The sequence below is a fragment of the Zosterops lateralis genome (assembly GCF_965231275.1).
Source record: "Zosterops lateralis genome assembly, chromosome: 17".
Taxonomy (NCBI): Eukaryota; Metazoa; Chordata; class Aves; order Passeriformes; family Zosteropidae; genus Zosterops; species Zosterops lateralis.
This window is the reverse complement of record NC_139777.1, coordinates 10,949,723-10,969,542: the sequence shown is the minus strand read 5'-3', so window position 1 is coordinate 10,969,542 and position 19,820 is coordinate 10,949,723. Positions and strand designations below refer to the sequence as shown.

The 19,820-nt window shown below is 46.8% G+C and overlaps 3 protein-coding genes across 5 annotated transcripts in view; all 3 read right to left on the bottom strand.

Moving 5' to 3' along the window:
- The window catches only part of CABIN1 (calcineurin binding protein 1), a 107,370-nt gene extending 103,871 nt beyond the window's left edge, over window positions 1-3,499 (bottom strand). For all 3 annotated transcript variants that reach the window (XM_083874131.1, XM_083874133.1, XM_083874132.1), the window contains exons 1-5: window positions 3,239-3,499; window positions 2,127-2,264; window positions 942-1,009; window positions 433-525; window positions 21-134 (exon numbers count right to left, since the gene is read on the bottom strand). In XM_083874131.1, the coding sequence (XP_083730257.1) occupies window positions 21-134; window positions 433-525; window positions 942-944 (210 nt within the window). In that variant the 5' untranslated portion in view covers window positions 945-1,009; window positions 2,127-2,264; window positions 3,239-3,499. The remainder of the gene's footprint in view (window positions 1-20; window positions 135-432; window positions 526-941; window positions 1,010-2,126; window positions 2,265-3,238) is intronic.
- A 2,432-nt stretch (window positions 3,500-5,931) lies between these two features.
- On the bottom strand, window positions 5,932-8,639 carry DDT (D-dopachrome tautomerase). The gene is made up of 3 exons (XM_083873841.1): window positions 8,480-8,639; window positions 8,123-8,298; window positions 5,932-7,347 (listed from the first exon to the last, which is right to left on the bottom strand). The coding sequence occupies exons 1-3, from the start codon at window positions 8,585-8,587 to the stop codon at window positions 7,275-7,277; spliced, it is 357 nt and encodes a 118-aa protein (XP_083729967.1). The 5' UTR covers window positions 8,588-8,639; the 3' UTR covers window positions 5,932-7,274.
- Window positions 8,640-10,979: 2,340 nt separating this feature from the next.
- LOC310916551 (glutathione S-transferase theta-1) lies at window positions 10,980-19,603 on the bottom strand. The gene is made up of 6 exons (XM_083874170.1): window positions 19,441-19,603; window positions 19,281-19,337; window positions 16,178-16,265; window positions 14,976-15,126; window positions 12,388-12,564; window positions 10,980-11,408 (listed from the first exon to the last, which is right to left on the bottom strand). Exons 1-6 carry the CDS (start codon window positions 19,550-19,552, stop codon window positions 11,208-11,210), a joined length of 786 nt encoding a protein of 261 aa, XP_083730296.1. The 5' UTR covers window positions 19,553-19,603; the 3' UTR covers window positions 10,980-11,207.
- Between the last annotated feature and the right edge of the window lie 217 nt (window positions 19,604-19,820).

The following is a 19,820-nucleotide window of genomic DNA, read 5'->3' as shown; positions in this document are numbered from 1 at the left end:
TGTCTCTCAAGGTCACTGACCTCTCGCAGAAGACGAATCTCAAGCAGCTCATGGTAGGCTTTAGCAGACTCTTCAAACCTGTCATGTTTCTGAAGGTCCAAAGCTTTGTGGTACAAAGCAAAAGCTTCTGCCTCCTGTGATTTAAATAAATAGAATGTGTTTATTAAAACAACTTTATTAAATATACTTATGTTTATTATGGATTTCAGTGGTTTCACACTTTTAATACTTTCTACTGTAGAGCAGAAATTTGTGTCACTGTTCTAAAACAACTCATTGAGTGAAGTTTCAGTTTGCTAAAGGAGGGGTCAAGAGACAGAGTAACTAAACTTTCATAAAAACAAAATATCATGGTTGAACAAATCCCTGCACCTAGAGGACAAAACTCCCCTCAAGACAAAACTTCATTAAGAAGATTGGGGAATTACTTACCTGAGCTTCCTTTGTCTGTGTCTTATGACTTTTGAAGGTCCCTTCATAGTCATCCTCCACAGTGGAGCTCGCGTTCAGGGCTGCAATTCGGATCTGCAATGACAATTGAGACATGACGAGAAATGTGACATTGACACATGTCCCAGTTTCCTTTGAGAACTGGAATTTTCTCTTTTTTTAATTAACTAGTACATGAACAATACTGACTGATCTCTACATAAAGTTGTAAGAGCTGTAATTAATTTAATCATCCCTAATTGCAAATAAACAAATGTCAAAAGCATTTCCCATCCGAAATCAACTGAAAAAACCAAATCTCAGATGTCTTGCAAGCAACAGTTTTCCTAGATAGACATGTGCATTAAAGTGACTTTTTTTTTTCTAAATTCTTAAATTTACCAAAAACAATGTTCTCATTATGGCAATTTATTTTTAGTCCCAGGGAAGGAGAAAATTCTCAATTTTATTTCTACCAAAACACCTCAAAAGCCATCTCAAAAAACCCTTACCATGCTCACAACTATTCACAACGTCTTTCTCCAGGAATAATAGAAGGAAGGGTCTATCACAAACAGGTCTGGAAAGCAAACAGGATTAGAATATTTATTCTGTTCACAAAGAAAACATTCAGAACGAGAAGACAAGCTGGGAATACTTTACAAGCACACATTAATAACCAATTAACCACCACCCCATGCCAAGAGATAAGACAGCCCAACCACTGAAGAACAATAATTCCACTTAGGAATAATTTTCATTACTGCCATCCCTGCTGGAGCAGAACCAGTGTTTGTGCCACAGTTGTTCTGAGTATCCTGACCAGACTCTACAGACCAGCCCCAATGCAAAAACAAGCTATAACTACTGCAGACACACTTAGATCTACTAGATGGATGCAAACAAAAGAAAATGAAGTTTTACTAACTAGCATTTCTTATTCTGAAAAAGGATACTCATATTTCCAGTCCTTCTTACCCCTGATAAAAAGTTTGAAGGGGTCAACACACCTTTATAACCTGTGAGAAATTTTTCCTCATAAGTAAGCCCATAATTTATATTCAATTCTTGAAAAATCATGTTAGTAAAGGCAAAAACACATGGAAGAGCTTCGTGCTGCTTTTATAGAAAACCTTCACTGCTCTATGATAAAACCTTCCCATCAACTCAAACAAGAAGATGACACATGCAAGACAGGCTAAAAACAGTCTTTAATATGGGAGACTACATTAATAGAAGAGTAAGTCCAGAATTAACCACAGCAGGAAGCAGTGGGAGTTTTGAACTATAAGCTGAATTAACTCACACATCATCATGATTAGTTCTGCATGTAGAGAAAATAATGCCTTGACAGGAATTTCACTCACTCAGCAACGAGCATTTGCCTGCCCATGCACCGCTGGCTCTCCTCGCTTGTGGTTAAATCAAACTGACAACTGCACAGCAATAAAGCATTTTTCTCTTTAAAGTCACCAGATAAACATTAATAAAACCTCAGATCTCCTTCAGGACAGATTCCCTGTCTACTTTTCACATGAAGAAAATACATGCACAGGGATTAATGGTCACCTCTTTCAGACAGACTGAATGTTACACACTTGGACAGGGTGTAGGTGCTCATCACAATTTAAGTAAGTCAGTGTGTATGATCCCAAATCAGTTACATATATAAGCTGATGGAGTTTAAGTCCACTTACAAAAATGCCTGTATTCAGTAATATGCCAAATTCTTTTGCCGAATCCAAATAATCTTGCTCAAGGTGCCAGAGGAAGTCAACAGCAGAGACCACGGTCAAGGCTTCTCTTCCGAAGCTGGACTCTTGGGAAAACTGCAACTACAGAAAACGTGGGAAAACAATTTCAGTTCTACTTGTTATTTATATTGGAAGCTTGTAACACAGAGAACTTAACAACAATCATTCAGCATCTCTCCTGTCTGGCATTCACAGGCTGAAAGTGCAGAACCAAACAGGACTGTGAGATGCTGCTAGAAAACAAGGGCAGGGTGCTGTCCAAACACAGTTTTTGCACTTTTGGGTGTTATTTCATTTTGGTTTGAACCAGGCCCTGTACATGGCTGCAAAACTACCCTGACAGTGGAGTGAGCTGCACCAGTCACAGCTTTTAGGAACTGAGTATGTTGCTACAAGGACTCCCAGAAGAACAGAGCTACATGAGACAGGCAGGCAAAAAATAATTGCTCTTTCATATTAAAGATTACAAACCAGTTTGAATTTCTTCAGATACAAGTGTCTCAGCTATAAATCTGCAGCTACAACAAGTGTGCACATCCTGAAAGGCAACAAGCCTTTTGCCTTTACAACCTTCTCTTTTTTTACCTTAGTAGTTTAATATTTAGGTAAATATTTCCAATGTCAGCTCTTGCTCCCAAGAGCTTGTGTTCTCAACTTCTAAGTAAGAAACAAAGGGAGTGACTTGGGCTTTCCTTGCTTTTGTTGTTCCTGCTACACTTGGGATCCATACACTGTAAACACACGTTTAAAAAAAACACTTGAGTTTTGGTTTGGATTTTTTTTTTTTTTTTAACATTGCAAAGGTCCGACTCACTTGAGCACAAGCCGTTTTTACCGAAACACGACCACTTTCTGGACGGAGGGGCAGGGACGCTGCTCACGCCGCCCGCCCGTGGGGCGGCACACAGGGCGGGGAGCCCCTGTTCACCTCCGACCGCGGCTCCGCGGAGGGAGCGGCGGGGCGAGCCCGCCCAGGCCGGGCTCTCGCTACCCTCACCGGGCAGGGCCCACACGCCGGCTGCCCCTCCGCGGGGCCGGGCGGACGGGACACTCACCTCGCGGGGCCGCCCCCGGCATGCCGGCGCTGCTCCCGGGGGGTTCCCGGGGCGCTCCCGCGGGTTCCCGGCGCGGGTCCCTCGGGCTCCCACCGCTCCCCCGGGAGCCGCGCACCCGCCGTTTCCCCCGCAACCGCCTCCGGAGCCACGGCGCCAACAAGGCCGCGCCGCATTGGCCGAGCCGCCGCTCCGCCGGCAGCCAATGGGAGCGCTGCGCACTGGGAGGCGGGAGGGGGGAGCGGTGCTAAGGGCGCTGGCAGGTCACGGAGTCCCGGGCTCGGTTCGAGCTGTGGGGTCAGAGCCCACTTCGGACCTTACAGCACCGTGCCCACCAAACCACGTCCAGTCTTTCCTTAACTCTAAACTGGACTTTTCTTTAAACGTCCAGACTTTCACTTCCAGGGACAGCGTCCCTGGACTACCTCCCTGGGCAGCACGGTCTAACGTCTTAATAACTTTTTCTGTCGAGAAAGTCCTCCCAATATCCAATCTAAACCTCCCCTGGTGCAGCTTAAGACTCTGATTGCTCCAACACCAAAAGTACCAGAACATGCTGGGCAGCCTGAAACACTGGGTCCAGGTGTTTTCTTTCCTATGGAAAAGCATCACCATTCCCTTTCAGGGATCCACCACCTTCAAGAATTAATACATCCAAGGATTGAGCCCACTCAAAAGCTGTCAGGGCAGAAGGGTGCTTCCTGTATCTGGACAAAGCTGTCTCACTCAACACCGGGACCACGAGCATTCCTTCCCAAGGAAAGGTGCTGTCATCTTTCAGCAAAGACGCTGAAAATGTGGAGCTGATGTTCCAAATTGAATATGTCTGGGGGTTTCTCACAGAAAAATGGTGCAAAGGCAGAAAGCAGTTCCTTGCCTTTTCAACCCTCAAACAACTGCACAAACAATGCTGGGCAGAGCTGCTTTCCTTCACAAAGTCAGGCACCCTCATCCTCTTTTTGCAGCCCATCTGCAAAATTTGTATTCCAGATTCAGAAATTAGTGTGTCTAAAGACTGCTTCTACTCAACAGGGGACAGGAAGGTCAGATGTTATTCTGCCCCAGGAGCTTCAGATGCAGCTTGTGTGGGTAAAAAGCCCTGAGTGTGTGTGGATCCCCTGCCCAGGGGGCTGGAAATCAGCCCAAGGGCACCGAGGTTCCCTAAGGCTTGCCATGGAACCAGCTGGAGATGGGAAGACACTTCTGTGCCTCGGGGATCTGGGGGAGGTGAAGCCCAGCCCCACTGAGACAGCTCCGTGTGGAAATGGCTTTATTTGAGTGTAAGGGTCACACAGCAGTGAGTGTCCAAGAGCCCCACAGAGACCCCAGCACAGCCCAGCACACCCCAGACAGGCTGGCAAGGCTCCAGCTGTGGGACAGAGCCTCATCTTTGAATACTCCTGTTGCTGCAACACATCACATCAAACTTGTGCTCAAGCACTGCACTTAGCACTGTGAGGAAGAGCCCTTCTTCATTTCAAATGTACCATTTGTGTTAATGCCCTTTTCACCATGACACACCAAGCACGGGGCTGCTGTCAGCAGCAGCAGCACACTGCTGTGTTGGGAGAGTAACTCACAGAGATATCACAACCCTGCAGTACTTTCCTGTCAGTGGTTCCCTGCCTCATCCTCAGGGCCTCATGCTCTTCTCTAGGGTAAATACACAGAAAAGATTGTCCAAAGTCCAAAGGTTTGAGGCTAGGAAATGCTTACTCAGTGTTCAAAATCAGGGCATTGCCTTTCAATTGGAACATATGCCTATACAGCCTTCTCAAACAACAGAGGCCACTTTGGGGAGCAGAAATATTTGTTAACTCTAGGAGGTTGAGCCTGGGAAGTTACAACAGTAAAAAGATCCAGCATAGCTGGGAGACACTAACTCCAGATGTCAGGCAGGCTCCAGCCCATGGAACAGGGACCATCTGCACGTAGCATTCAGGGGAAAGGGATTTTATGTCGTTGCTGAGCCATAGATGAGGGTGGTATATCCGATCTTCTCCAACCTGAGGTGTGAAAAACGTTTTCTGCTTCTGCTGGCTGATGTGTTCATGCCCTGGGGCAGGTTCCAGAGGCCTGCATAACCCCTTTGCAGGTTATCCTTCTTGAGTCCCAAAATACTGTCAAACCTAGTCCAACATTAGCTCAGTGAAGGAAAAAATAGGGCATTTCTTCAGATCAACACGAACTTTCTTACATCTTCTTGCTCAACTCTGCAATCCCAGGGAAGTTGTTCCCAGGCACAAGCCCACACTGGGAGCAGCCAAGGGTGAGGAAAGCACAGAGCCTCCACAACTGGTGGCCAACATGGACAAAAATCAAGAGAGCTGGGCCCAGGGCTGAGCAATATTTCTCTGAAGGAAACAAAGGCTTTGGCAAGGGTTTGTGGTTGTTATTTGAGGAGGCAGAAGGACCTCCAGGAAATGAACCATCTGGAGATCAGCATTAAAGTGAGATTATTTTCTGTATTTTGGAATATTCACCTCAAGCTGGTGCAAATCCAGGGCTATCCATCCCCTTCTCTGCCTCACAGTAGTGCTGAGTCAATGTTCTCAGACTCAGTTCACCTACCTGTTCATTGCCTGAGTTTCAAAAACTTTTGATTGAAAAGACCTGAGAAAGTCAGGGGCAGCTACAATGTCTGTCTCCAAGCACAAAGACCTCCAAACCCCGAGTAAACTGACACTTACCAAAAGAAGCTTTGCTACAGTTTATTAACTAGATAAGGTGTAGCCCCCCCAGCCTGATAAACAAATTGTGTTTGGTATTATATTCCTGTCAGACTTGTCAAATATAGAAATTATTTATGCTATATAGGGAACAAACAACTTTTAAATGCTAATTAGAAGGAATATTTTCAATAAAGCCATAAAAAAATAAAACTCCATTTAGAAAGATGAAGGAGCACGAAGCCACCTTCAGCCTTGTGTTCTCATGGACGCCCATGTCCCAGGGATGTGCTCTCAGCTCTGCTGAGCTCCCTGACCTCCACCTGACCAAGTCACAAAGTGAAAGGGAACTGAGAAATGTCTTCATTAACAGCAGAAGACAGAGGCAACATTGCACACAAAACGTACCCTGCTTTTGCTTTAATAAAATGCCCTGTGTATTCCAGTTACAAAGTGAGGGAGTATATGAGTCCTAAAAATCCAAAAGACTTCTCTGCAAGGACACTGAGCCAGAAACATCAGCCACAGATCACAATGAGAAGCTGTGTCATCCCAAACAGCAAGGAAAAGGACTCTGAACAAACAGTGAACAGGAATTAAAGCTGACAGTAGCAGAAACTTTAAAATATTTTTTGGTGGCACAGTGCAGGTCTTCAGAAGGGACTCTCTCCTCCAGGCATTGCCATCAGCAGACAGACTTTGAGCCCTGAAAACCTTGTGAACAAAGAACACTTTGCAGAAGTCACAGGAGGTGGCAATAACAGAGCACAAAGAACAAAATCTGACATGAGCCTTCAATGCCTAAACTTCTCTCCCAATAATCACCTCTTTTTCCAGAAAGGGCTTTCAGAGGAGCCTGAAAAAGAAAAGAATTTGACTTCCAGGTCATCTTAGCTAGGCTGAGACCCTTTTGCTGCTACAGAGAAACAGAGAAAAGGATTTTTTCTGCCTTGCAAACTATGAGAAAATCTAGATAAACCTCAGAACCTCTCTGGTCCTCACTAAAGCCAAATGTTCTAGAATTAAACTTTTTACTGCTACAAGCAGCTTTGTCTAGGCCTGAGCTTGAGACAAAGACTTTGAACTATTTCAGTAAAATCAGTACAGTTAATTGCCTCACGCTTGAGCTTTGTGTGTAGAGGATGCAAAGACGAAAGTGAATCATTCAGGTGAAAGTGCAAAGGTACACGGATTTGATCACCAGAGGGGACAAGCAGAATAACAGTAGATGCAAAGACGAAAGTGAATCATTCAGCTGAAGGTGTAGAGCTACACAGATTTGATCACAAGAGGAAACAAGTAGACAGACAGAGGTGATCATCCCTGGGTTGCCTTCATCCTTGCTTAGTTCCAGCCAGCTGCTCAGAGGATCACAGGAACGTCATCACTGTCCTGTTCTTGCCGATCTGCCAGGGCTCCAGCGGGTAAAAGCGAATGACAATCCTTTGGGGTATAAGAGCAAAAATGTGGACAGGAAACATTATTTTACAATTAAACATTATTGCTGCCCAGTTTGCAACATAGTAGAAAATTTACACTAGGTTCTCACTGTCTCACACTTCAGGCTGTTCATTTAACAGAAGGAAACATAAGCTGTGTATGGTCAGGGTACAGACAGACTTCACCCACACAAACAAAAGCAGTCTGTATTTCAACAATTTAAATGAGACATTTGTCCATTTTAGAAGGAACCACATAGTGCATAATCTTGCCAGGGATTTCATCCAAGAGGCAGAGAAGTACTGTTATCACTCTCCTTTCGGGAGATGGGCAAGACAAGCAGAGATGGACACGGCTGACCTTCAGGAACAGCCTTGTTCCAGCATTTGGCAGGGTGACCCCTGTGAACTCTACCAATTCTGGTGGGGTTTGCACCAGTTTCACCAACTCTAACTGCTGATCTTCAGAGAACAGTAATGCCCAGACCGTTCAACAAGTGCATACCAGCTTATGGCTTTATCTGGCTCCAAACCACGTCTGAGATTCAGCATCCACAAGGGCTTAGTGTTTGCAATCTCGTTTTGGATCTGTATTACAATTCAGTCTCCTGGAGGACACGGGAACTGCCACTATCTCCACTACTCTGAACATCTCCTTGGTACTTGTTTGTCGTGTTCCGTATCCACGGACCCCGCAGACGCGTAGGCCCGGTGGGAGGACGCCCTCGCTGCCCTGGGGTGAGCAGGTGCCCCCCGGGCCGAGCCCTCCCCGCACTCACCGCTCCTGGCCGAGGCCCAGCTGCGCCGTCAGGATGTCGAAGAAGCGGGCGCTGTGCGCCTTGTTCTGCTCCGCCGTGCCCACCACGCCGATGGAGGAGACGACCAGCTGTGCGCAGGGCTCGGCCGAGCCCGACAGCACCATGGCCAGCCCGCTCCGCACCGTCACGTTCACCCTCTGCCGGGACAGCCACCGTCAGCCCCCGCCGCCTCCGCCCGGCCTCGCCGCCCGGCCTGTCCCCGCCTCAGCCCCTGTCCCGCCGATCGGCCTGTCCCTGCCCCAGCCCCTGCCCCTGCCCCGGCCCCTGTCCCGCCGATCGGCCTGTCCCTGCCCAGCCCCGCCGGCCGGCCCCGCTCACCTCCGCCGGCTTGCCCAGGATGTCGGCGGTGGCGGCGCACAGGGTCTGTGCCAGCCCCGGCGGCAGCCGCTCTGCGGGCAGGCTGGTGTCCAGCTCCACGAACGGCATGGTGCTCCTGCCCGCGGCCCGCACCGGCTCTGCCTCTGCCCGCGGCCCCCGAGCCTGAACCCGGCCCGGCCCGGCCCAGCCCCGGCCCCTGCCCCGCCCCGGAGCCGCCCCGGCGGGGGCGGGCTCAGCCCTGTCCTGCCCTGCCCGTGCCCCGAGCCCTGTGCCAGCCCCGGGCAAGGTTATTCCGCTCCACCGGAGCTGCACCGGCTGCCGGCCCGGCCTTTGGGATTCACCATGGGCTGTAGCCCTGGTGTTTTGGTTTTCTGAAATTCTTTTCCCAAAGAATTCTCTGTAAACAGGAGAAAGGTTTTTGTAACTGTAACTTTGTTACTCATTCCTTTCCCCGGGAGGGACTTCTTGATGTCCCTCTGCTCTGACCAATGTGATTAAAGAGGTTTGTCTTTGTTTCACCAATCCAATTGGTCTGTGTGAAATACTATAAAAGGGAGACACATCCCAAAAATAAAGAAGTCATTTTCAGCCTTCTGAATCGTGAAGTCGGCGTCATTGTAGTTTAAAACAGCATCAATGAGCTGTGAGACCACTACCATCACATCTTGCTCACAGATGGGTAAAATGAGTTCTGTGACAGCCCTTGCTGCCAGAGGAAAAACATTTCAGGTCACTACAAGACACCTCTGTGCAGGGAGGGTTGAGGATGGAAGTGCGATAATTTCTCAGAACAACCAACGCTACAGGAAATTAAAAAGCAAGGTTTACTGCTTTATCCAATATGTATTAATTACAAGGACTTTGAGCCATCAGGACTTTGAGCTCCCAAGTTGCTAAGTGACCTGGGCAGGCTGGCTCACAGGGATGGTCTAATCTACAGATCAGAGGTGTCTAAAGTAGAGACCAGGGGCTTCTCAGAAGCTGAGCTACTGTCCAGTGAGCTTCCATGAGCTCCTTTACACCAAAGGGTTATGAACCAGCTATACTAAAAGGTCACAAAACTGTTGGGAAAGTTTGCCTTGTGTAATGTGACATCTTGGTTTTCTACAATCCTAGACAAAGCTAATGAAAATTGATGAAATTGCTCATTTTTTCTGCTTAGGGAATTGCTTGGCCTTCACTGCTGCTAGTGAAAACAATATTGGCAGTAAGAGTCATGTGCAAAAAACAGCCAGGAATAAGGCTGGGAAAAGATTTCTAGGACAAAGTAGTATCTAGAACTGAAACCTTGGTGAAAAACATCATGAGAAAACAACAGGTTTTTTAGAACTTGCCAGCAAAAATTGTCACTAGCCAAGATATGGTAGCACTGGAGGAAGAAAAGAAAAAGCAGTTATTTGATTAGTGAAAGAAGCAATTTCTGAATTCCACTACTCATTTTGCTTTAGTCCTTACAGGAAGAATTTTTTTGGCAAGGATTTTAGGATAAAGGCAGCAACTACTCATGAATGGAAATACACAGATTTATATTCCACCAATTTCTGCATCCTTTACAATTTGGTATTTTCAACTGAAGAAACTGGAAATGGTTGGATTTGCTCAGTTTTACCTCATAAATTGTGCTGCAATACAAAAGGATTTTGTATTTGAGCTATAACTGAGCAGAAACAAACAGCCAAGAAAAAGAGCCCAAAAGCTCCAAAACAACTCTTTGCCCTTTTATTGTGATGCATGTGTTGCTCAATGCCACAAACCCTCTCTTATTACTTCAGCTGCACAGGGTGACTTACTTGGTGAACTTCCATCCCGGACAGTCTCAGAAGAGCATGTCTGCATTTATTCCCTCTCTGCACTTCCTAGGAGAAATGTGGATTGCTATTACAGTATTAGCATAGGGAAAAAAAAAAAAAAAAAACCCTAATTTGTGTACTGTTACATTCTTTTTCATGAAAACACTATGAATGCATTATTTCTATAAAATATCAACATGGTATTTTAGGTAGGCAGTTATTGCAAGGCTGTGGCCACCAGCAGCATGAATGTCCAAGAACAGCTGCTGCCACACAGGTACTGGTAGACAGAGCACCAACAGAACCCAGGATTTCAGAAATCCAAAGCAGCAGGCAAACTGCAGAATTATAAAGATTCACAGTTGTAGATGAATACAAAGAAATTCCTCAAAGGAATTTCAAGGGGAAAAGAAGTGTGGAATGTACATGGACAGCCAAGCAAAATGCCTCAACAATAAGAAACTTTTAAATTTTCTTTCTTTCACTTTTGTGAAGGAGTTTTGTGCTTTACTTCTCTGTGCAGACACAGACTGGGAAGATGAGGATCAGATACATTTTGCAGTACAAATGTTAAAATTGAAAACATTGATCCTCATCCTACTCAGTTCTTTAACATTCCCAGTTTATAGGCTGGCTTGAATTCTGTCAGGAAATACTGTTCTTGTCTCTACCATCTCTGAGAAGACTGACACTGAAATAAAATCCAGATGCATGTTAAGTGACCTGTAGGGCCTCTGTATAAATTTAATGTTTTAGGTCTTAAACTTTTCCCGCTTCCACCCCCAAAGATACAAGAAAGATCTGGCCCAGGGGGAAGCACTTCTGCAATTTCTGTGTTAGAATTACAGTGCTTTTTCCAGTTACATGTAGAACTGGATGTCAGAGAAGAAGTTAAAAAGGGAAAAAAAAAGGCAGGAAAAATGCTAAGATAGGTTATTTCATTTCAACATCTTCATCAACACAGGTGCCAGTTGCTCTTTCAGCTGTGGATCAATTTGAATATTGCTCAGTTCTTTGATATTGAGGATCATCTCATGGGCTTGGAAAAAGAGCTCTTTCCCCACAGCATCCTCCACCCGCCTGCGCCACTCCCTCAGTCTGGGTCTGTCTTCAAAGATGTCACAACCAACTCCAACAGGCTGCAGAAAGGGGAGAGAGAACAGTGAGGCTTGGGGTTTTCACTCCTTAACTCCCACAACAGGCACTAAAAGTATACTTGCAGGTACAGGTAAAGGGGAAAAAAAAAGGAAGGGCTCATAGAGGAGCAGTAAAGAGGAGGGAAATCTCCTTTAAAGGGCATTTACAACTCAATTCCTGGGTGCTGGAATAGCTGTTTAGTGCAGCATAGATGACCACATTCTGTGAGTGATTTTCAGCCACGACACTGAAGATGTGGTGGGCTGGCAGTTCAATGGACCAGTGCCCAGTTTGCAGTACAGAGTACTGGATTATACAGCAACATCCAGCACAAAACATGAAGTGTCCAGTGTGCTAATTAACATAAACTATCCCCCTTCTGCTTTCTGCCTGTGCCCCTCTCTGGAACACAATGTAGAGAAGCAGAACTGCTGTTTTTCAGTCCCTTGGACACTGAAATGGGAGAAAGAAATCACTGCTGGGCTGCAGGATCCAGGCCCTGGTGGTCTGGCAGGCAACAACCAGTTTGTAACAGACTTAATTTGATTGCTTCTGTTCGATATTAATTCTTTCACCTTCCAGACATGGCATGGGCAAGTATTATATTCTTGAATGATAGAAATATTCCTATATAGTTGTCTCATTTCATCAGACCTGTCTGCTATTGCTTCTCACTTTATATATTACCTCCTTCTGTGGAGGTTAAAAATAAAGTCATGATTAAAAATGAAAAAGAGGTTATTGCTAGACATGAGAAACAAAAGAGATCTACTGCAGCCAGCTTTTTTTTTTTTTTTTTTTTTTTTTTCACTGCTGTTCTGAACCCACTCCCACATTCTCCCCATTGTCCTAGGCCAGTTCTGCTGAGATATGCCCTCGCTTCTCCTCCTAGTGAAGTGTTACCACATGCTGCACTCTCCCTGCTCAGCAGCATCTGTTTTCCCTTGCGCTGATGCTTCCTCACCATGCTCCAGCACTCACTTGCATCAGTTCCACAATGGCCACAAGATCTGCCAGGGAGATCTCACTCCCAATAATAAAAGCCTTGTCCTGCAGAAACCTCTCCTCAAATTGCTTCAGGGAAGTGGACAGCCCCTCCATAACCTCCTGGAGCTTCTCTGAGGGCAGTGGCTGCCCTGTGAAGAGGGGAATCAACACCTGAGGAGAGAAGGGACATAACAGTACACATGACCATCTTCTCTTTAGTAGTAATAATTTTAGTTACACTCCATGATCATCAGTGACCTGCAATAAAGCCACAGAAGGGGACCCAGAGCTTCATGGACTGTGGCAGCTCCACAGAGCTCCTGGGCAGAGAGCACAATCCTGACCTGCCACAGCAGTGACCTCCAGTTCATCAGCAGCAATGTGTGGAACAAAATCAAGGATCCTCATTTTGTGCCTGGCAGCTGTGCCCTCCCACTCCACACTGTCGGGCTACAAAATAAAAATGGGCAACAGCTCCAGGAAGACAAATCTCTGCCACAGTCACCCCTGCCACATCCTCTGTGTCACCAGCAGCTGCCCAACAGCCACCCCTGCTGTGGAATTGGGTGCTGCAGGCAGCTGCCTGTCCCACAGGGTGATGGAGAGGAGGGAGCGGTGGTGGCTGTGGCAGGAGCATCAGAAGGACTAGAATGCATCAACACTGGCTAGAGAGACAGAAATGGCTTCCTCTATGTGACAGCAGCCAGCAAGGCTGGAAGTGGTCAGCACCATTTTTACAGTGGCTTAAAGCACCATTCTTTAAACCACTAGAAAATTTTCTGGAGCAATCACAAAAGTGCAGTCCTTGTGTCTGCACAGACTTGCTGGCACAGAGGGACCTGCCTTTCCAGAAGACTTTTCACCAGTCACAGAGGAGTGTGCACCACTGGAGCCCTCAGTGTTTCACAGCTGTGCTGCCTTCACCTTCCACAGCTAAAGAGGTACAGTTTGTTTAGAGAATCAAAATTAAACACAAATTTCAGTCAGTGCCAGTGGACTGAATTTCTACTTATTGCTAGTATATTCAACAATTCAAGTTGGGATTGCTTAATCCAAGCCAGGATTTTGGCCAAATACATGTGGAATCTATTTAATCAGATAATTCATGGCCAGTTCTCTTCCTAAGTGATTCCAATTATGCATGATGGGACCTTTGGGTAAAATCACTTGAAACAGCATCTTCTTCCTTTCCCTTATCTCAGGGTTGTCTCTCTTCTCCCAGTTCTAGCTAATATGCCACTCTTACATGGTGGCTTTAAATGTTTCCATATTTACAGTTAGTCTGAGGACCTTTTCTGCATCTGGGCTATCTAATCATCATCAGCAGCAGCAATTAGTTGGATTGCTTTCCCTTGGAGCACTGCAGTGACAGCCTGCAGAGGCTGGAAGAAACTGCTTCTTGTATGAATCTGACTCACATCTGAATTCCTTCTCTGTACTCTACAGCCAAAAAATCAAATACCAATAAATTCAAGAAGATAAATGAGTCCTCATATACTTTGTTAGGCACAAACAAGGACAAACTTTACAATGGAGGAGTGAAGTTCTTACCTGTTTACTAACAGTCCTGATTTCATCTGAAATTCCATACCAGCTGTCCTCTCAGAACTGTACTTGCACCTAGGGCTCTCTAGGGACAGTTGCCTTAACTGTCTGCTGAGTTGACTGGAAATAGGTGTCCAGCAAAATCATCTGACACTAAATGATTTTCTGGCTCAGGATGAATTAGGTAATTTTGCCTAAATGTAAATTGGCCTGACTACACTGAGTAAAGAAAATCTGCCTCTCAGTGTCTCTCTCCTCTCTGTCCCTGAGCCCATTTCAGAGGAGCAGTGAGCTGGAAGACTCCTTCTGGATTTCCACCCTAAGGAGGCTGCAGGGACTTGTATGAAGAATGCAAGTCCTTATGCTTCCAGCAACAAAACACATGTTCCCCAAAGCCAAACTCTGCCTATGTGCACACTCTGCACAGCTGTGCAGGGAGGGGGAGGCCCTTGGAAGTCATACCAAGTGTTACATATTCCCTTACAAATCCAGGCAATGAAAGCCTGTTGGGTTTGAGACCTTCTGTACCCAGACCTTCTTTAAGGGTGTCTTGGTTTAGGGCAAATTTGGGAGAAAACCTCTGAATGGGGTCTCTTTGGAAAGTAAACTTAATGGTTCTTTTTCTAACTGGTTTGGGAAAGAATTTCCATGGAGAAAAGTGGAAAAAACCTATTTATTTAACAAATAAAGTGTTCATAAGCATAAAAAATGAATAATATGAAACAACAAAACCTCTTGTTGTTTTGAAGAGAGATGGTAAAATTGATAAAGTCCTCACTGTGCGTGTAGCTCGGCTCACTTAGTTTTTTATTAGTGCAGACTAAGGAATAAAACAAAATGGCCAAATCTGATTTTACCACATCCTGACATTGATCAGTTTGGAACAACTCTCTCCCCAACAGCTCCTTTCAGCTGGGAATGGCCCAGATTTGTTGTTTCATCATGACAAACTCTCTCTGAACTGGGACTGTTAAAATGCTCAGTATTCTCCCAGGAAAACATCACTTTCCACACGTTTTTCCATTCAGTCTCCTTACCTTAATCCACATGGTCTTAGGAGCATTGGCCCGGATGTTGGTGTGGTGCCAGGACAGGTACTCGTCCACCCTGGCCCGTTTCTGGATGTCTGAGGGGTACCAGTGGTCGGGAGTGTTGTACTTTCGGCTCAGGTACAGCAGGATGGCCGTGCTGCCCAGCACCAGGAGACAAGAGAGGGGTCAGGCACTTACAGAATGCTTCTGCCTAAGCTCCCTCTCCTGCTCCTTCTCACTAAAAAGCATTCAGATCAGCATTTCCAGTGGAGTCTAGGGACCATATAAAGCATCTAATTCATGTTGATATCATTGGCCCTTAATCACCTCAGCTTCTGTGAAAACTTTAACCTGCTGGAAAATCACAGCACTGTTCTATGGTGCTGTTGGACAGTACTGGGGTGAACAAACAATAAATCTCCATGATCATCTATCAGTGATGGTAACTCCACTTGCTCCTTGCCTGTTCTGACCCATCTCTCTGAGATCTGTGCTGTTTCTGTGTACTAAATTAAACTCTCTGATGGGTTATTGCTGCCTTTTCATCAGGTCTGTCTCCAGCATGCAGCTTCCACTGAGTCAGTGGAAGTCTCAGCAAGGAAACCCTACAGAATCTTTTTGTGTTTGTCCAGATGTTTATACTTTCACTTACTGGCAGAAATAAGATGGAAAAGTATCTTAGTCATCTGCAAGAATACAAAAAAGAGATGCCACAGAAAATGTGCTGACAAAATGGAAGAAAATGCAGACACCCCTACCACGTTGATACTGCTATAGTTCAATTGTTTCAGTATTATGACAACATTATCCATCTTATAATGTAAAGCCTAAATTTTATCTGTGTAGATGTTCACTCAGCCTTTATGAGTAATTCAGATAAACAGAATTCTTTCCTAGAGTAAAAGGGATTTCTTTTCCTAGAGTGAAAGGGATTTTTATAAGCTTTAAACATCTCCCAGAAATGTTTATAATCCCATTTTGAGGTAAGTGCATTCAGGGTAAGATGAACAAGCTAAGTCAGCTGAGTTGTTTACATTCTGAAAGATAATTCAAACAGAAAGTGGAAAGAGATCAAATGAGGTTATACTATTAAAAATAACCAGCATGTTCATATATTCTGTGATCCTTAATTATTCCATGGGAATGACATCTTCTGAATGCAGCACAGATTGCTGGTTCACAAGGAAGTCTAAGGACTGAGTCCTTACCATTCTGCAAGAGTGAAGTCCCCATCCTTCAGTGCTGGCACTTTCTTCAAGAGGCTGACTTTGCCTGCACCTTCACTATCTGATGGCCCTAAGAACAAGAAGAGACAGGTCTGAGGTTAGGAGTGTATCTGCCAGTGCATGATCAATGAAATACCTGCAGCCAGCTGGCTGACCAGTGAACTGGGTGAGGTTTTCCCAACAGGGCCATAGCTCACAACTGAAGGTAATGGAATGGCAGAGTAAGAGCTGTCTGCAGAGGGCACTCGGCTCAGGCTGCACACTGCATGGAGCAGTTTGTGTTTCTAACAGTTCTCTTGCTTGACTCAGGTACCAGGATACTTGCAGAACTTACTGACAGTGGACATTGGCTGTGGGCAGGGAAGCTCAGACACCTCAACCCTGCACTGCTCCTGACTCTGTGTTACTCCTGGCTCTGCATGTCCACCTACTTCTAACAGGAAAACACAGGAGGAAGACACCATTCTGTAAGAGTGTAAACTCCACAGTCCCATGGAAGAATTAACAGCTGACTATCTAATCAGGCTTTCAGTTTCCCACGCTGGCACCAGACTTGCCAGTCTGCAGTTAAATGCCAGAGAATTGCACAACAGCCCAGGAACACCTGAGTAAGAAAAGTAACAAATTCCTGTGGGGAATTTGTTTGCTTTGCTTCTTTTAAGTGCTCATGAGGAGACAGGACAATAAAGGTGCAAATCCTGATCAAATCAGCATGACCAGCAGGAGTCTTGTACAAAAATCTCTTTGTTCAGAAAAAAAGACAAGAAAAAGGATCATTATCTCCATCTCTAAGAACTATTTGTACCCACTGAGGAAGCAGTGGCAGTGTTTACATTAATGGACAAATGTGCAGTAGGAAATAGTCTCTGGCAAATAAAACCAGCCTCTGGACAAACAAGTTTATTTGCAGCTGGTTTGGGAAGGGCTGGGAGAAGACAGGTTGCTGCATTACAGTTACAGATTACTTTCCCTTAGATCAATTTCACATAATGAGTTAAATCAAGCAGAGCACACATTACCACTTGTTCTCCTTTCCAGCTGACTAACCTCTACCGTGTTTCTTCTTTGAGAAGTGGGTTTTTTAAAATTCCAGTGTAAGAACCTTCATCAGAGACTAAGGTTTACATTCATCTGCTATTTGAAAGGATTCAAACCCACATTTTCCTTTTCATTAGGAAAAGTCTCTGGCTACCTTGCTGTGACAATGGCTTCCAGCTCAGCTGGGTAAGAGGTTTCATCTGCACAGCAGAACCAGGCAACACTGTCAGGAGAGGTAGGAAGCCCTAGGTAGGGCTTCTTAAAAATAACATAGCCTGATAGAGAGCACAAGTTAAGCCAAATAACTGAGGAAATTGAGTGTAAAAATAAAAATGTCCAAAAATGAAGCCAGCAGGCAAAGTACAGGATGCCTCAGCCCCATGATTTGTATCACAGAAACAGTGAGGCAAATGTTTGTAAGTCTACTGTCATGCAAGGAGTTGCTCAGGGAAGGTGCTTTGTTCTGTGCTTTTAGAAGGGCCCCAAAGGCCAGTGCTCACCACACACCCAGCTCCGGGGAGATCTGGAGTGTTCAGTTGGTCTTTGGAAAAACGCAGTAGGAAGTTGCCAGTCAGTAATGCTTACAGCTAATGAGCAGTCCCTTCTCAACCCAGCTGTTTGGTTGTCCTGCTGTCTGTGTTTATTATCCAGGGCAGCAGGAAACTAAGAAACAAGGACATGAGAAGTAAGCAGTGGGTGAGGGCAGCCTGAATCAGATTTCAGAGAGCTTTCATCATACAGCAATTCTAGCAGGAATACTGAGCAGATTTGTTCCCTGACAGGGCTAACGTGTCATTACAGCAGGTTTGGACAGTAGGTCAGTGCTGTGACACAGCCCAGGGATGGCATCAGTTACTTTGCTTTGTTCATAGACATAAAAGACCTGTGCTGAGACTCTGACTGAGCTGTGAACTGGTGAATGCCTTGGTGTGAACACTAACTCTAGACTGCTTCATTGGGACCCACTGCTTATTGTATGAAAATAGAGACCAGTATTTGTATTTGCAGTTTAGCAGAATTTAAGCTTGTGCCTCTCTTCCAGCCAGCAGAGCCACTCTTTTTGTTTAGTGGTATTGGGTGGCCCATCTTTAACATTCCTGTGATATTGGCTTGACTTACAGTTCTGTTTAACATCAATAATACCTGGGGTAATTAGTTCTGGATGACTCCCAAGGATGGCTGGAGATATAGATAGATATAGATAGATATACTCACACACAGTGGGTATTGTTGGGCTTTGAGGTGTAACTTTAACAAGCAGAGTATCCACAGTCAAAAAGCAGGGCAGGCTGCACACATGAGGAAATCTTCAGTGTAAGTCATAGTGCAGAGGAGGAGGTTTATTAGTGGGTGAAAAGAGCAGTGGAGAAGATTTTTTGGAAATAGAAGAGGAGAAATACCACTCTATTTGCCAATTGCATACCTCCTAATCATCTAATCCTCAGCCAGGGGTTTCCAAGTACCATGATTTGCCTTAGGCACAAAAGTAACAATTTACTAGGAAAAGGCAACATTTAACTGGGCAATAGTCACACAGCTGGAGGAGCCCGAGCAGCCGAGTGTTTCCGCAGAGTACAGCATTCCCAGAGCACTCCTCGGCTGGCAGTGTGACTAATTTGCTAGAAATGGCTAGAGGAACATTCCTGGGAGAGCCACAAAAATAGATGTAGCAGAGCTAGGAGACCGCTCTGGGAACTGGAGCCGCACGGTCAAACCACCGCGCTCAGCGCCCCTGGGCAGCGCGGGGATTTCAGCATCCCTCGGGTGACCCTGGGAGCGCGTCCTTCCCTTCCCTCCCTCCCTCCCACCGGGCTGAAGGACGCGCGGCTGCTCCTGAGCCGGGAGGCGAGGGGGATCCCAGGGGTCCGAGAGGGGAAAGCCCCGCCGGGTCCAGGGCAGCAGCGGCGGGCTCAGCCCGGGGCTCGCGTTACACTCCAGACCCTCCCGCCCGTGGGGACCGTCCCGCCCGTGGGGACCCTCCTGTCCGTGGGGACCCTCCTGTCCGTGGGGACCCTCCCTCCCCTCCCCTCCCCTGCCCTGCCCTCACCTGCGCGGGGCTGCTCGGCGCCGCTCCCCGCCGGCGGCCTCTTCCCCAGCACGGAGCCTGCCAAGAGCCAAGAGAGCGGCTGAGCCCTCGCCCCGCGGGCCGCGCCCGCCCCGGGCCCGCCGCCGCCTCCTCCTCCTGCCCGGGACCGCGCCCGTCCCACCTTTGAACAGCTCCACGTGCTTGAACTCGAAGGGGATGTTGTTGCTCCGGGCGAAGATGTAGATGGAGCGGCAGGGCTGCGAGAGCAGGTCCAGGTACAGCTCCAGCCCCATCCCGGCCCGGCCCGCCCTGCGGGAGCTGCCGCGGCTGTGCCGCCCGGAGCCCGGAGCCGCCCCGCATGGGCCGGCGGGGCCGAGCCTCGGCCCTCCCTCCTGCCCTCCCCTCCCCTCCCCTCCCCTCCCCTCCCCTCCCCCGGGGCCGTGCGGGGCGGGGGAGCGGGGTCTGTGCCCTGCCGGGGCCGCGGGGTCTGTGCCCTGCCGGGGCCGCGGGACGCCGCTCTGCTCCGGGGTGGGGACCGGAGAGTGCCGGGGACCCCGGGAG

What these genes read in the sequence shown, in the direction of transcription:
- DDT (XM_083873841.1), bottom strand. Translation starts at nt 8,587, where the DNA reads ATGCCGTTCGTGGAGCTGGACACCAGCCTGCCCGCAGAGCGGCTGCCG. An exon ending in TCCTGGGCAAGCCGGCGGAG is followed by an intron (nt 8,299 to 8,479) that starts GTGAGCGGGGCC and finishes CTGTCCCGGCAG; the next exon opens with AGGGTGAACGTGACGGTGCG. An exon ending in CTGGGCCTCGGCCAGGAGCG is followed by an intron (nt 7,348 to 8,122) that starts GTGAGTGCGGGG and finishes TATACCCCAAAG; the next exon opens with GATTGTCATTCGCTTTTACC.
- LOC310916551 (XM_083874170.1), bottom strand. Translation starts at nt 19,552, where the DNA reads ATGGGGCTGGAGCTGTACCTGGACCTGCTCTCGCAGCCCTGCCGCTCC. An exon ending in GCACGTGGAGCTGTTCAAAG is followed by an intron (nt 19,338 to 19,440) that starts GTGGGACGGGCG and finishes GGCTCTTGGCAG; the next exon opens with GCTCCGTGCTGGGGAAGAGG. An exon ending in CGCCGAGCAGCCCCGCGCAG is followed by an intron (nt 16,266 to 19,280) that starts GTGAGGGCAGGG and finishes TCTTGTTCTTAG; the next exon opens with GGCCATCAGATAGTGAAGGT.